A 15,284-nucleotide genomic window follows, 5' to 3' on the forward strand; every position below is an offset into this window, starting at 1 on the left:
GTCCAGTGCAAGTCCCAGCACGTTTTGGTAGTGAAATTCCTCCTCGAAGGCACAAGGCGGTGCTGCTGCCCCTTTTGCTGGCAGAATAAAGTGGAGGAGGAAGCCCTGTGGAAATCCTTTGCTCTTTGTAAGGTTCCCTTCGGTACAAGTGGATGGGAGAGCAGACTCCAAGTGCCTCGTCCCCGGTCAGGAAATTAGAGTTATGATGCTTAAATTTCCCCATAGTCCCTTTTTATTGAGTATTTTTCAAGTTGACTGCAAACTCTTGGCTAAAACTGGGTTTGCTGGTCCTTCCTTTTCTCATTAGGGCTTAGTGTGTAATTAGAAGAGTAGATATCAGAGTGCTTTCTGGTGTCAGCTCTCCCACCCCAGTCTGCCCGTTTCAGTTTTAGGTCAGTGACTCCATCATCAGGTGGCACTACCCATCGAACAGTGACGTGCTGTAATTCCAGTGTCAGAAAAGCTTGGGCTGCAGAGCTTTCAGGGGTGGGAGCCTATGAAAAAGGTGACTCAACTTGGCCCTCAGCGTATGGGTTGATTTCCCTACCCATCCCAGTTGCCACTGGGAGGAAAAAATGTCTCACCGGAGTAGCCTTTTCTAGAGTTACAGAGCAGAGAATCCTGTGGTGCCTTTTAGGACAGGACTAATAAAGTAGTTAATAACCAGACAGCAGGTTCCCTCCTACCAAGAATTTTTTGTAAATTAACAGGTTCTGTGGATGCAAAGGGTAGGTCTGTACCAGTAAAATAACCTGCCACAGCACAGGAACTTGATATTTCTTTAAATAGTTAAGACTAATCCTTCGCATGGTTTTGACCTGCACAATCTGACATTCTCCCAAACAGCTCCTGAGTGAATTTGGGACTCCAGAGATCATTCCCAGTGGACAGTTCATGTGCAACCCCTCTTCTGGAAGAGAGAAAAATTAAATATGGATGTGGCAACTTATTCTAACTGGCCTCAGGGACAGAGAAGCTCTGCCACCGTTTCATTTCCTTACATCAGTATCAGACTGCGTCCGGTTAGAGGCGCTTCATGTAGCGTTAGAAGTGGAAAGCCAGTCTGGGGGATATTTTTTTTCCCCTTTTTCTTTCTACCCAGTCGGATTGAGTATTTTTGTACTATTTCTTACAGCTTTCTCAGAGTCCAACACTGGAGATACTTTATAATAAACTTCACAATAAACCCTGACTTTTCTTACTGTAGAAATGGTGTTAAATTAGGCTTTGCCTTTGACCTGGAGGACCTGTATCTGCCTCTTCTAATTGCATTAGATTGGAAATGGGAAGGGAAGGAGATGTGGAAAAAAAAAAAAAATCAAGCAGTTACATGTCTCGGACAAAACTTACCACGCTTCCTTCGGTAATATATTGCGATATGTTGCTGAGACTTGGTTTTGAGAGAGAAAATTGGACACACTGATGTTTGAATTTGGTGGTTAGAGCGCCTCTAATACCGTTGGAACCTGTTTGTATGTGGTGGTTTTGGTTTTTTTTTAGAGTCCTCAGTGAATAATCGGAAGAAGACATTCAGTCTCGAGGAAAAATCCAAATCTTCCAAGAAACGTGTCCATTATATGAAGTTTGCAAAAGGTGAGAGGAGTTTTGTTGTTTCATAAGCTCTAGCCAAGATTAGAGGGGAAAAAAAAAACGTGTCAAGGTGATCTGATGCCTTCTGGGGTCTAAATTTGGCAAGAAAAACCTTGGTTTAGAAATACCCCCTGCAGCAACTTACTTAAAGCTATAGTATGCTGTTCCTCTTTATTTTGGATACTTTTTGATGGCTTTAGGCTGATATTGTTGAATAAAACAATTTCAATCTGAGCAAACCATCAGCCGAATAAAGGAACAGTGAATATTCCGTGTGATCTGTGCGTGGGCAGGGGATGGGAAGGGAAGGAGGAGGAGGCAAAGGTGATAACAGACTTCCTTGGGCATCTGTACTGCACTATCCCCTGCAATCTCCAATAACCCCTGCTCAGAGATCATGTGGATAAGATCAGGGATCAGATTAAATCTGAACGCAGGAAGAGGAAAGCCCTCTTACATCTATCAGATGCTTTATAAATCAGGACAGCAGTTGGTGGCCACAAAAACTGTATCAAGAACTCATGGAGTTTAGTAATTTCTTTCTTAAAATGATGACTTTATTTCAGCTATCCCTGGTTTTGGTATTTGACAATTGTTCAACCTTTTACTCTATTTCTCTATTGGTTGCATTCCCCCTTCTCACACCCACATGCACATGGATTGTGTATATAAGTTTTTCAATGTATGGATAGGATCTGTTTCCAGGAATGGCTAATTTATTGTACTTAAAGTTCTGTGTAATATTTTCTGACAACAAATGCCTCTGCTAAAACAGAAGTAACTGACGTCCGAATAGTAACTGAAGGCCAAATTCTGATATTGGGCTTCGGGTTTTTTGATTAAATAATTCAGCCTAGAAGAGAAATGCATTAACATGACCCTGCCACTTTGCCACATTAAACAATTAAATTGGTTCAGGGCTTGCAAGTACAGAGGCCATGGCCTGTTTGAGGTAGTAGCAAAGAGGATTTATTTTGATTTGGATTTAACCTTTTACTAAATATAGCAAAAAAAAAAAAGAAATGTCTTTTGAGCATGTAAAATATAGACTTTCATATTAACAATATCCCTTATTTGTTTGGCTACGGTGTTTCTATAAGGTAGGCCCCTTTTTGATTGTACCCTCTGTGGTCTAAAACAGGGAAATTGTCCTTTTTCCAGAGGAAAAGTTATTTGAGAGAGGCTAATGTTGTTCAAGTCCGATCCTGCTTCCTTTTAGACTAAACAAGACGAGCTCACACAAAAGCGGGAGAAGGGAGCAGCAGCCACAGAAAACGCAGCTTCCGTTTCTGGTGCTGTTTTGTAGCCTCGCTGCTGGGGGTGCAGAGGCACCAGGCACAGCAGCCACGCTTGGAGCTGGGAAATAACACGCCGAGATGAGATTAAGGCAGTGATTTCGACTGTTTTTCTAGCAGCTCTTCCCCTGTGATGCTGCAAGAGATTTGGGTTGTCAGCGAAGTTGGTTTTGTCTTAGGGACTACAGAAAGAGGGGGGGATACATTGGGGTGGGAGGCAGGGAGAAGGCATGGAAAGAAAGCGTAGGGTGGGAGGAGGAGCAGCAGGATTTTAAGTGTCATATCCCAAGCCTTAGCCAAGATAAAGCTGCAAACAGCCACCAGTCTCACCCAGTTTGCTTGGGTAAGGACGTACAGAGGCTGCCCAGTGAGACACCAGAAGGTCGGGTAACCCTTTCTGCTCTAGTTTGGTGTGTCTGTTTACCCTCTTAAGGATCCTGACAAGAAAAAAACAGGTGGAATAGTCAGATTTATTTTTTTTTTTTTGTCCATTGCGAGTGCTTAGATTCATTTTGAGGCCAGTGATTTCGGAATCAGAAAATCAAGCGGACTGCGCCCCCAGCAGACTCCTAATAAATGGGCCTATGTAGCCTAATTTTGTTTCTTTAACTTTTGCTGACTTTTTTTTTTTTTTTAAATAATTTTCTGAGACAAGCTGTGGAAAGGCTTCTGCACTGTAGAATTGGCTAAACTTTTGCTGTGTCTCAGAATATCACATCGCACCCTTTTACTTCCCCCCTCCCTGCTCCGTGTCTGATACTCAGCTGCCCGCACGACGGTCGGGGGAAAGTGATGGTTCTGCTGGAATTCGGCGAAATCTTTGCTTCACCCTCAAAATTATTTTAAATTGGAATAATCCAGTGTGTTGTAGAGATGGAGGGTTTGCTTTTCAGAAGCAATTTTATGAATTAAAGAAAAGTCTCCACTGAGTAAAGATGGTTTTTTATTGGTTTTTTTTTTTTGATCCCCCCACTATTTGGAGGAGTTATAAATCCCAAACTCTGTCAGAGGTGGAAAATGCTCGTGAGAATCCCAAGATGTGCAGCTTCTCCTTGAACTTTTCTTGTGTGTAGAAGGATACAACTCTCTTTCCCTTTAGTGTAGTGCAGGCTCTTCCCTCATCTTTCTGTGACACTTGCAGCATCAGGTGGGGGAAAAAAAAGCTGCTGTTATTTGTTTCCCTGTGGGCATCCACCACCAGGCTGTGGTTGTCTCCTCACCAGCCTTTCCCTCTACACCCACCCATTTACTCCTGTGTGTGAGCTCCATGGTCAGCTTTTGTTTGGTATCTTTAAAGTTCTCCTCCTGATTCTTTTATATTCCACCTTCAAAAACAATATCTCTACCTCCATGGTCACAGTTTGTGTTATCAAAATGTATTTATCATCATCAGATGTGAAGGTTGTGGGTTTTTTTTTTTCCTCCCCTTGCCCCCTTTCAGGTAAGGATCTTTCTTCACGCAGTGAAGATGATCTGTCCTGCATATTTGGGAAGCGACAGAAAAGTATGAAGACACAGGTAAACCAAAGGCTTCACCTTTCTCATGTTTCCTGGCATATTATTCCTTATAACAAAACCATATTTAATTGTCTTTCTGCTAATGAAATTATCACATGCCCATCAAGAGCAAGGAGTCTTCTGCCTGTGAAGTGAGTGTTGTTTCTATGTGAAGGCTGCAGGTGGAGGGCTGTGCTCTGAAGCCTTAGGAAATAAGAGTGGATTTAATACATACTTTTGTGAATTATTATGATGTAACTTCTTTGAAATTAGGAAACTTCGGTATTTTAATTTTACACTTCTCACACCGCAAAGGAGATAAATTTTGCTTGATCTGAAAGATCCGTAAACGTCCAAAATAAAATCTGAGATTCCGTAGCAACTGGCCAATCTCAACAAACTGCCCTTATTTTCACAAGAATGGGGAAAGGCTGAACAGCTGCAAAGCCTTGCTCATCTTTGAAGAATTCATTCAGAATTCAATTCAGAACTCAGAAGAAGCCACTCAAAGATGGCTTGAACACCGATAAATATTTTATGAGAAGACTTTTCCCCTATTTTGTGTAATGAGATCAAAGTTTGTACTAGCATTTATTTTATTTATGTATGTATTAGCATTTTGCACTTGCAGAGAACAGTCCTACTATATCAGTATATAAAATAACAAGCTTATATTGCAGCATGACTAATGTGTCCAGAAAAATTCTTTGGAAAAGATAACATCTGGAAAGCACAAATGAATACATTCCAAGAATTGCCCTGTTGGTTCAGAGCTCTCTGAACACTCTTGTATTTTAGAGGGAAAGATGGGGCCTGGGATTGAATGGAAATGTCTGAAATACCCTGACACTTTGCTCATTGTGCAGAATTGAAAATCGTTCTGTAACTTCACTGTTGGCCGCTGTGAACTTTGGGAGGAGAGGAATAGGGGGAAGGATGTGCTGAGAGATCCTGGATAGTAGTGAAGGTAATATAAGGTTTGTAGCTGTGTAAATGCTGGGCGAAATGACAAGGGAGCTTGTGAAGAACAAACAGGGATCCACTGGGGATTCCCCAGTGGAAAAAGCTCTTACTATAAGATAAAGAATACTTCAGTGGGGTGTCTTGAATTGAACAGTTTGAAGGATTTGGTCTTGCCATTATCCCAAAGTGTTGTAATTTCAGCGAATGTGCTGTAGGTTTTAAAGTTATTGGTAGGACAGAGAAAAATGTCAAGTCTGTTTTCTGAGTACTGTTCTCTAAACTATGAAAATACAGTTACAGTTAATTAAACCGGGAGGTTAGAAGAAATTTAAACAAATTAAGAACTGTCCTGTCTTGTCTGCCACTGCGGAAAACAGTATGAACCTTTGTTACAAGTCACATGGTTTGGCTTGAGAGGTAAGAGCTTGGGAGGAGGCCGTCAGGCACAGTAGAACCCATCTGACTATTTATTACTTATCACTGTCTTGAGATAAGCGTTTGGGGGCTTCAAATGAGAGACCTCTAACAGCGTGAGAGCTGTTAGGGGTCTCAAATGCTGTAGGTAAACTTGCACCACCGGAGCCCCCCTGATTAACACTTTTTGTTATCTAAATATGCCGCGGATCTAATTCTTAGCTCCCTTCCTGTCAGATCCATATGAAGCAAGAAAAACTAAGATCTAATGCAAATCAACAGTTCTGTGGTTAAGGGGGTAGATTTTGCCCACCCGTGGGTTGTCCCAAATAGTTGGCCTTGTTTTCTCTGCGTGTCCTGCATCCTTTGAAACTAAAAATAAGTTTGGAAGGTGCTGGCTGCTGCTGCTTCTGGGACTTCATCCTGCAGAGCGTTTGTTCTTTTGTTGATAGACGCTGCAGATAATGGGCATTTATGGCGGCTTGTGCAGGGTATATAAGTTTGCGCACGCTTTTGCTTGACGGACGCAGTAGTTGGCCGTTGGCTACTGCGCAGGTTTCCTTTTTCCCCTCGCTCGCTGAACACTGAGCTAATGGTTCAAGGTTCTGGCAAAAAGTCACGGACTGTTCCCTGTTAAGCACCCAGATTTCCACAGGCAAATACAGGCAGGAGGTAATGTAATTTGGAGCTGCATTGTCGTCTTCTGGCCACCGTCTGCTGCTAAGCAGCCACAGGGACAGAAAGCCAGAGGCAGCACAATTGCGCTTTTTTTTTTTTTTTTTTTCTACCCTCTCCTTTTCTTCATGGATCAGAGATCTGTGGAGTTTGCCCAGCACAAAAATGCATTGCTCAGGCCCTCCAGCGCTGAGCAATTTCATTTCGTTGCACCCATGAACTCTTATGATCCCTTTCCATCACGTTCCAGAGCCTGGTCCTCAAGGTGGCGTAAATGGAACTGCCCCGTGAGGAATTGCAGTGCTGTTCTCCGTGTGTGTACGCATTCTGTTCTGAAATCCCTAGGCTCTGGGGATGTTGCAGAGAGCGGACTACAGGAGCAGGAAAGTGCTGTCATTCTCCTGGAATTGAGTTGTTCAGATTTGTTCCCGTGTAGAGATAGTCTAGGAAGAGCCCTGGTGTCCATGAGAGCCCTGGGGTGTGCCTTCAGGCTGTGGTAGGCTCCAATCCCTTTTAATTGCAGCTCCTGCTCCGTTAGTAACAGTTCTGCTGTCCCTGTTCAAAATAGATGGGGACAGCTTCCATACTGTGCCATAGGTGCCACAACTGCTACTATTAATTAATCTGATTGCAGGTTCCCAGCTGTATTTGCAACTGAGAGGATACAAGGAAGTACCTGAAATGTACCCATCCTGTAGCTTGAAGTCCTATCTATAAATGTCTTTCCAAGGTATTAGATTCCTCCTCTTTTTATTAGAGGTGCAGTTTGAGAGTGTTCGGTACAGATTTGATTTGGGCTGAATGACCTGTCCTCAGCTCGCCATAGAGCCGTCATCTTTTGACAAAGATATTCAGCATAATTCTGTTTCCCATAGTTCTAGTTGTTTCAGTCCAGGATCAAAAACATCTTGGGTATTAACTGCATGGAATTACAGAATTACTGAGGTTGGAGGAGACCTCTGGAGGTCTCCAGATCAACCACACTGCTCCAAGCAGGGTCCGCTACGGCAAGTTGCTCAGGACCTTGTCCAACTGAGTTTTGACTGTCTCCCTCCCTTAGAGCCTCCAGCTTAAGCCTGTGACAAAATTCAGTGGATGGATTAAGGAAATCACTTAAGGAGCAGAAGATGGAAACGTTTTGGAATAACAAAACACGCTGTAAACAGATGAAACTGGGTGATCATTTGTGGTTCTTTAGCCATCAGAAACACCGTGGAAGTTACGGAAGCGTTTAAGGATGTGTGGCATCGATGGCGTTATGGCCAGATTTTTCATCTGAGTGAGTTGTGGAGCTTCTCTGATTCCTAAGAGCTGTTGTACCCACAGCCTTTGAGTTTTCCTAGTTGTACAGATGGCCTAACGTGCAGTAGACCCTGGCAGTGGTATTAATTACATTGATGCTCATCAGCACTGTCCTACTAGTTCTGGCTGGTTGGCTGGTGTTAGTCCAAACTGTTATTAAAGATTAGGAAAAGGGGGAAAAAAGCAAAACCCAGGAAACTTCATCTGTGCTTACGGTCAAATGGAAACTAGTGGAAGGGCTCAAGGCTGAGTGACTCAGTCTCTGGACCGGCAAGCTAATTCTGGCTCTTCTGAAGTGCTTGTCAAAAATATGTCACCTCTGAACTGCCACTGTGATAAATGGTGTCCCAACAAATCAGAGATGTCACAGAGACACCGTTCCAATTAGTCTTATTCAGTCTTTTCTAGTATGGTCATTAGCAATCATTTTACGATCTTGACCCGTGGAGTAGTCTTCGGCAGAAGGTGTTTTGTGGTACCGTGGTCTGAGCTCTCTTAACTGTAGAGCTAATCTCAGACTCACTTGTAAACTTGTCTCGGTAGCCTGGGACTGATCTGGCTAATGCATCTTTTCTCTCGTTTCACGCTGGCACCGCTGCAGTAAGTGGGGATGTTGAAATTTGGGTTATCTACCTTATCAAAGGAAAAGGGAGTTGGCCAGAGGATTGTAAAGATTGCAAAAGAGTGGAATTGCAAGGGGATATGGAAGGAAATGCTGTTTGCCCCTAAGCGTCAAAAGGAGTTTCTCTAGAAGTAGTAATTCTGAGATACTGGTTTAAGCTGTTGTTTTGATGGTTCTGGGATATGTGTTACCAATCAGAGGCATTTGCAACCTTTAATTCTCCTGAATGTTAAACATAACGGTACTTTTTGATTATTATTATTATTATTGTTAAATCATACAGAACGGTACTTTTATATTATTATTATTTTTGATAAATCATATGTCCAACTAAAACCTCCTAATAAACTACGCAGGGACTTTTGTTTAAAAACAAACAAAAAAAAATATTTAAAAAAACAGGGGGAAGAAAACAATGGCTGGGCTTCAGAGTGGACCTAAATTGAAAACGTCTGCAGTTTTTTTCCCAGGGAGAGTAAGTGATCGAAAATATTGAATTGTAATTATGATGCTCTCTGGAGACCTACAGTGAGGACCTGTTTTGCAGGGTAAGATCTGCCAGACTTTTTTTTTTTGCCCCCCCCCCTACTTTCCCTCTGATTTTTCTCACTTGCTTAAGGGAACGCTGGGAGCTGGGGAGACAGAAAAACAAATTCCATTAGTTCCTATCTGGTTGAACTTCCTGGAACCCCCACTATTTTATTTTATTTTTTTTTGCTTCTCAGAATTTCCTTCCTCCATCCAGCTGTGTTTCCTGATGAAGCCTTATCACTGGAGAAAATGCTCCTGAGTGAGACCGAGGATTTGGGAATGAGTTACAGACAGTCCCTACTTGGTTGCTGAACAACATGATTCTGGCACTGATTTCACTTTGGGGGCTGGGGGAGCAGCACTGATTTACTGGCGGGTCTGGAATCGCTCTGTTTGAGATGCACAGAAAACGAAACGTTTTGCATCCATCTCCCTCCCGTGTCTCAGCCCATTTGATGAGTAATCTGCTTCCTCCAAATTTTTGGAACTTGGATGTCAACCTGCGTAAGTTCCCTTAAAACCACCTAATCCAAGTAGCCCGAAAGTCTCGAGTTCGTGGTGATTTCTTCCGCGTTAGTCATTAGAAATGTAACTATCCGCCCTGTTGCTTTTTCACTTTTTTTTTTTTTTTTTTTTTTAAATCAGGAAATTGTCTTCTGACACATTTTGCAGAACTTCCTCAACTGACTTATATTTCCCAGCACTTATCAGAAAAGCATGTTGGCTAATCTTAAGGGACATAACTGAAAATCCATTAAAGCCTGGCTCTGCCATGGGTTCACTCAAGCTCTGGGTAAACTGATGTAATTCCCTTCACCTCAACTTTCTCTCTGCAAAACACCAATCATGGTATTGATGTTTATGGGTTTCACAATTGTGAATTTTAGGCAAGTTGGAAATTTAGCCTGGGTTTTTTGTACCCCTGACGAAAGTCTTTGTTGCAGAGGTAGTGTATAAATTAATTTTCTGTTCCTTTTTCTTCAGCGCCGTCGGGGAACAAAAAAACTGCAGAAGAGAAAAATTAGTTAAAAATTAACTTAGATTTTTCACTGTTTCTGCTTTGGAGACCGCAGCTAGCGTGAGGTATTTGGGACTGAGAGGCAGAACAGAAAAAAGGACATCAAAAACCTGGAGAGAGTCCAAAAGGATTTAGTAAAATGGGCGACAGGGTTAGAGGGCATGTCCTAGAAGGAGAGAGTGGAGGAACTGGATACGTTCATCTCAGAGAAGAGGCAGAAAAAGATGACCTCTCTGCCTATAAATATCTGGGGGTCGAGGGGAGGGAGAAACAGAGGAAGGGAAGGGATAGTAATCAGGGGAGGCAATAGCCAAGAATGGTGCTGGGGGGTGAGAACTTCAATTAGAGAAAGGAAGACACAAGCTTACTCTTCGTCAAGGCTTCCTCACAGTGATGTCAGCCAGGCAGTGGAAGAGTCTCCTGAGGGAAATCCCAGCTCCTTAGTAAGTGATGCCAAGAAAAAAAAAAAAAGAATTTTAACACTTCTAGACCCATTGGAATGGGCAAGTTGTGTTGTGCTTGGATTTTGTGTGACTAAAGGAGACGAGCTCCTGCTGAAATTCCTGTCCACGTGGACGCTCGTCTCTTGGCCTTCTCTGTTCAGCTGCCTGTTTTCATGAAATATTTTCAAGTCTTGGTGTCTTTGAAATCTCTAAGCTTCTGCTAGGTTGGATTAAAAAGTTGCTGGAGGGAAAGGAGTGCATGATGTAGACAAATGTCTGGGCAGAATGATGATGGAAACTTTGCTTCCTTAAGAAATCAGAGTAAAAATGTAATTGCTGTCAGCGCGTTCCGGAGGAAGACTGTAGGAAAACACTCAGATAGTGTCTTTAACATATTTCCTTCTTTTTTTTAATTATACATTTATTGTCAGAGAGAATAATTGCAGTTTTAGATGCACTGAGTATCTTGTGCCTAGGTATTAAATTATCCCCAGGCTACAGAGTTTGTCAGATTTGGGGTTAAAATTTAGAACTGCACAGTGCTTATTCATATATATGACTTGACCATTTCAGCACAGAATTATGTAAAGTGTTGTGTGGCACTGGGAAGAGTGAATATTACATTTTACCAGGAATCAAGGCAAATGAAAACACAGGTAAGAAACGGTGGGATTTAATCCCACCCGACTTTATTGGTGGACAATCTAGGCATCTTCTCCAGACTCATTCGTAGTGATGGGGCGCAGGTGCCCAAATAGATGGGTTTACTGTCTCCAAAGGCAGGTAAAGATTTATGAAACCAAACCTTTCCTAGAGATATTTTCAGAGGGCTGGAGCCCCTCTGCTGTGAGGACAGGCTGAGAGAGTTGAGGGGGTTCTGCCTGGAGAAGAGAAGACTCTGGGGAGACCTTAGAGCCCCTTCCAGTCCCTAAAGGGCTACAGGAGAGATGGGGAAGGACTCTTGATCAGGGAGGGGAGCCATAGGATGAGGGGGACTGGTTTTAATCTGAAAGAGGGGAGATTGAGATGAGATGTGGGGAAGAACTTTGGTGTGAGGGTGGTGAGAGCCTGGCCCAGGTTGCCCAGAGAAGCTGTGGCTGCCCCATCCCTGGAGGGGTTCAAGGCCAGGTTGGAGGGGGCTTGGAGCAACCTGGTCTGGTGGGAGGTGTCCCTGCCCATGGCAGGAGGTTGGACTAGATGATCTTTAAGGTCCCTTCTAACCTGAACTGTTCTATGATTCTATGATATTTACCTCTTCACCGATTGTAGAGGACATCTAGCAGTGAGGTGCATCCTATCCAAGAAGTTCTATTCTGAATATATTCTATTTCAGTGCAAAATCTGACACAGATTACAAGAACAAATATGTTCTTGTAAGCGTGTGATTCCTGCTGAACCCTCTTGACCTATTCAGTTCTTGGGAGGGCTGCATTCTTTTAATATTTGTTTTTAATACAGCTTGGTGGGAAGAGGCTGGTGACCCAGTGGAAGAGTCTGCAAGACAATATAATGGTGCTTTTACCCATTTGGTCTCCCCAGGAACCTGCTGCTGATTGGGAAGGTTTCCATCAGCCTCTAGTTCACTGCTCTTTTGCCCAGCATGATTCACTACACACTTTTAAATTTGTGATCTAGGGAATGGTGACATTCATCTTACAGTGGCTTAGTCCTCCTTGACTTTGATGGGAGCTCGCTGTATTCTGCAGCATCACTGTTAGAGAATATCATTAGGTTTGTGCGTTCATCTGTTTTGTCTTTTCTTTCTGTTCATTTGAGTGAAATGCTTTAAAGTTACCATTAGGAAGGGCTTTTTAGTACATCTGTAACGCTGCAGTCACTTCTTTGGCCTCTGCAGTTTTCACTCTGCAGCTCACCATGGACTCTTAAGAGCCAGAAGAATCATTTTCTTAAAAAAAAAAGGGGGGAAAAAAGCCTCGAAACCAGATTCTGCCAGCAGTTAGAAGTACAAGGCCTTTGCCCGTGGAAACCAGGACAGGTTGGTGACACAAACTCACAAGGAGGACAGTGTGACAATACAGCTGAAGGGCTAAATGCATCTTCAGTGTCCACAAGCGGTACAGGTAGAGCAAATCTGACAGCACAGAGTAGCATAAAGTGGATCTAAAACCCTGTTGCTCTGAGCTGGTGACTTGTAACACTGTATATACGCATATAGCGAGTCAGAAAAACAATGAATTAGGCTCAAAGTGTTAATTTGGGCCATATTTTTTAATACTTTTCCATGAAGACGAGATTGTTCCAGGAGCGCCGGCAAAAATTACTTTACCCAGCATGATGTCCTAGCAGTGCTTTTGATAAAAGGAGGAAGAGCAAAGTATTGATGTTTTGTTTCCTATTCTATAAGCACCTTGTTAATCAACTGAGGATAAATTATTGCTGTTCAGCTATCAGCGGAGAGGGAGAGGAGGAGACATCTCCCAATCTGGAAGGAAACGGTGCTTTTTCTTCTCTCTTCATTGGAGAAGAGTCTTCCTCTAGCGTTAGTTCCTTGGGGGGGTTGTTAGGAACAGAAACGAAACTGGGGGGAGCTCTTTTGATTTATCTTCTCTCCTTCCCTTTTGGTCACTTCCATAGGCTTAAAGAGCCGAGTTGGCTTTAATGTGTTACCATTAGAGACCATGCATTAGCTGGAATAAACCATCGTGCCTCACGGTGAAAAATATCCCTTGATTGGCTAATTAATCAGTCAAAGGGGAATGACATGGCCCTCGGCTTGAGGGACTCTGCTGCACAGGTAAACAGGTCATTGATAAATGGTTTACCCACAAATTCATATATCAAGAAAACTTAGTCATTTTTTAACTCTACTTTGCGTGAAAGCTGCACTGGGTTTTTGGAGGCGTATTTTTTGCTGCCCTTGCTTTTCTGCATTGTGGGAGTTTTTAGGCGGTGAATGTTTTTCAAGAGGAAAAGCCCAAACAGAATTTTGTTACGATTGTAGTTCTGTTTCCTGAATTGCAAAAAAAAAAAAAAAAAAAAAAATGCCTCTCAGGCTTAAAGGAAAGGGAGGGGGCAGGGGGTGTCAGAATCATCGTGGTGGCTTTGTGTTGAGATTGAGCGGGTCTCTAATCAGAACAGCTGACGGCTTTTTGTCATTTAAATATCCCGAGACTGTTCAGTGGGTCGTATCTTGTCCTCAGGCATTGCGTGAACAAATCTGACATCCATAAACGAGTCTAATGAAATAATTGGGGAAAATATATGAAGTAAGATGCAGGTCTGTGTCGGTAAAAGACTTCAGCTTGTCTGATTCAGTTAGTACTGGCTTTTGGCATCTGTATGCTGAATTTTGTTGTCTGTAGTCAACCTTATCCTGAAAAGATGGTTCCCCAGTGGGATTCTTCACTGAGAGTTTAAAAAAATTTAAAAAAAAAAAAAAGGGAGGGAGGGAGCAAATCCAGCTCTAAATGAAATTGCATAAAAATGTGAATCCAAAACCACTCTTAAACATGGGGTGTGTAAACAGGGTTAAAGCGGTGCAGCCATGTAAGGAACCGTAAAAAAATAATGTTTGGCATAGCTGCTTAACACAAAACAAATCCTAATTGTGCTTTTTTTTTCTTTTTTTCTTCTTTAACCCTGTGTATACTGTGAGAAAGTATCATGCCAATACCTAAGAATATGAGCTTGGGTACTAGAGAATGAAGTTAACCTTATTTTTGTCATGTGTAATCCCTTCCTCCCCAGGAGCCCTTGTCATGGGTCTGCGCTTTTATAGGACAGCTTTGTTTTGTTTTTCCTCTTAAAAATATTTGTGTGATCAAAGAGCTTTCTTTAAAAAAAAAAAAAATTCCAGTGCAGTAGTTCAAAACAAGGAGAAGTACATATTTTTTTGATCCTATCATAACAGGATTTGTATATGGAAGTGTGAACTAAGCAGGTGGCTTCCTGTTGATTTTAAAGCCAGGTGGACAAGTTCTTGACACGGAGTCGGTCTCGCAGGCTGGTACCTGCCCTGATTTCCCTGCTGCAAGGGGATGCTGCGTGCTCTTTCCTTCAGCTGGTGTAGCACAGAGCCCAGGTGATGGTCCTCTGCACAAAGGACCTCTTGGCATCCTCTTATTCCTCTCTGTACATGGAGTAGGTGTAGTATGAGATGGCATCTGGGGTTTGGTACCTCGTGGCAATAATACTGCTGTGGGAATGAGAGGAAAATAGCACCGTGTGTTCCCTCTTAGAAATCAGGGAATAGATTACATTTTATTACCCTCTAAGGCTGGATCGGCTCAAATAGCCTGCAAAAGGACTAGGTGTTCAAAGCAGAGTCTGTTTTTGCTGACTTTCAGTTATTAAAGGGTGTCTAACCTTTCTCCAAGGCTGTCTTCTGATTTTTGGCTCATCAAACTGATTATGAAATTGCTGGTTGGTTCAGATGGGTTAAGCAAACCAGAAGTTGAAGGAAAATAAATGATTCAGCCTGAGAAAGTGCCTAAAATCAAAGAAACGAGCTTTTCCACTTCCAATCCAGTATTTCGACTTCTCTACTGAATTGTTCTTTCTTCAGCTGTGAGCATTTGCTTTTTTTTCCTCTCCCAATCAGGAGAAATATCTAGTGCTGGAGTGTGATTTAATGGTAAACTTTCCCATCAGGGTAACCTTGAGAACGTATGAGGTTCTCCCTCTTCTCGCTGACCTCACTTCAGCTGCCTGACATGTTTGAAAAGTTTGGCAATTTGAAATTAATTTGGGCTCATTTGAGTTTCCTCAAAGTAATAAGACAAGGTCAAGAAACCCATTGTCTGGGTTTTCCCTACATCTACAGCCTCAGTCTGCAAACTGTCGTCAATCCCGGTGTGTTTCCTTCGAATACTTGTATTCTTGCCATATATATATATATTGGCAAATGTGACCTGCTGACTAATGTCACTAATTTGACCATCTGCTAATAACTATATGTATCCCTCCATTAAGAA

The 15,284-nt window shown here is 42.5% G+C and overlaps 1 protein-coding gene across 1 annotated transcript in view; it reads left to right on the forward strand.

Annotated features, from left to right (window-relative positions):
• The window catches only part of PINX1 (PIN2 (TERF1) interacting telomerase inhibitor 1), a 65,275-nt gene that overhangs the window by 10,823 nt on the left and 39,168 nt on the right, over positions 1–15,284 (forward strand). Inside the window, exons 5-6 of the mRNA XM_074153150.1 lie at positions 1,501–1,593; positions 4,327–4,403. Of these exons, the coding sequence (XP_074009251.1) occupies positions 1,501–1,593; positions 4,327–4,403 (170 nt within the window). The remainder of the gene's footprint in view (positions 1–1,500; positions 1,594–4,326; positions 4,404–15,284) is intronic.

This window comes from Numenius arquata, chromosome 9 (assembly GCF_964106895.1).
Source record: "Numenius arquata chromosome 9, bNumArq3.hap1.1, whole genome shotgun sequence".
In the NCBI taxonomy this organism is placed as follows: Eukaryota; Metazoa; Chordata; class Aves; order Charadriiformes; family Scolopacidae; genus Numenius; species Numenius arquata.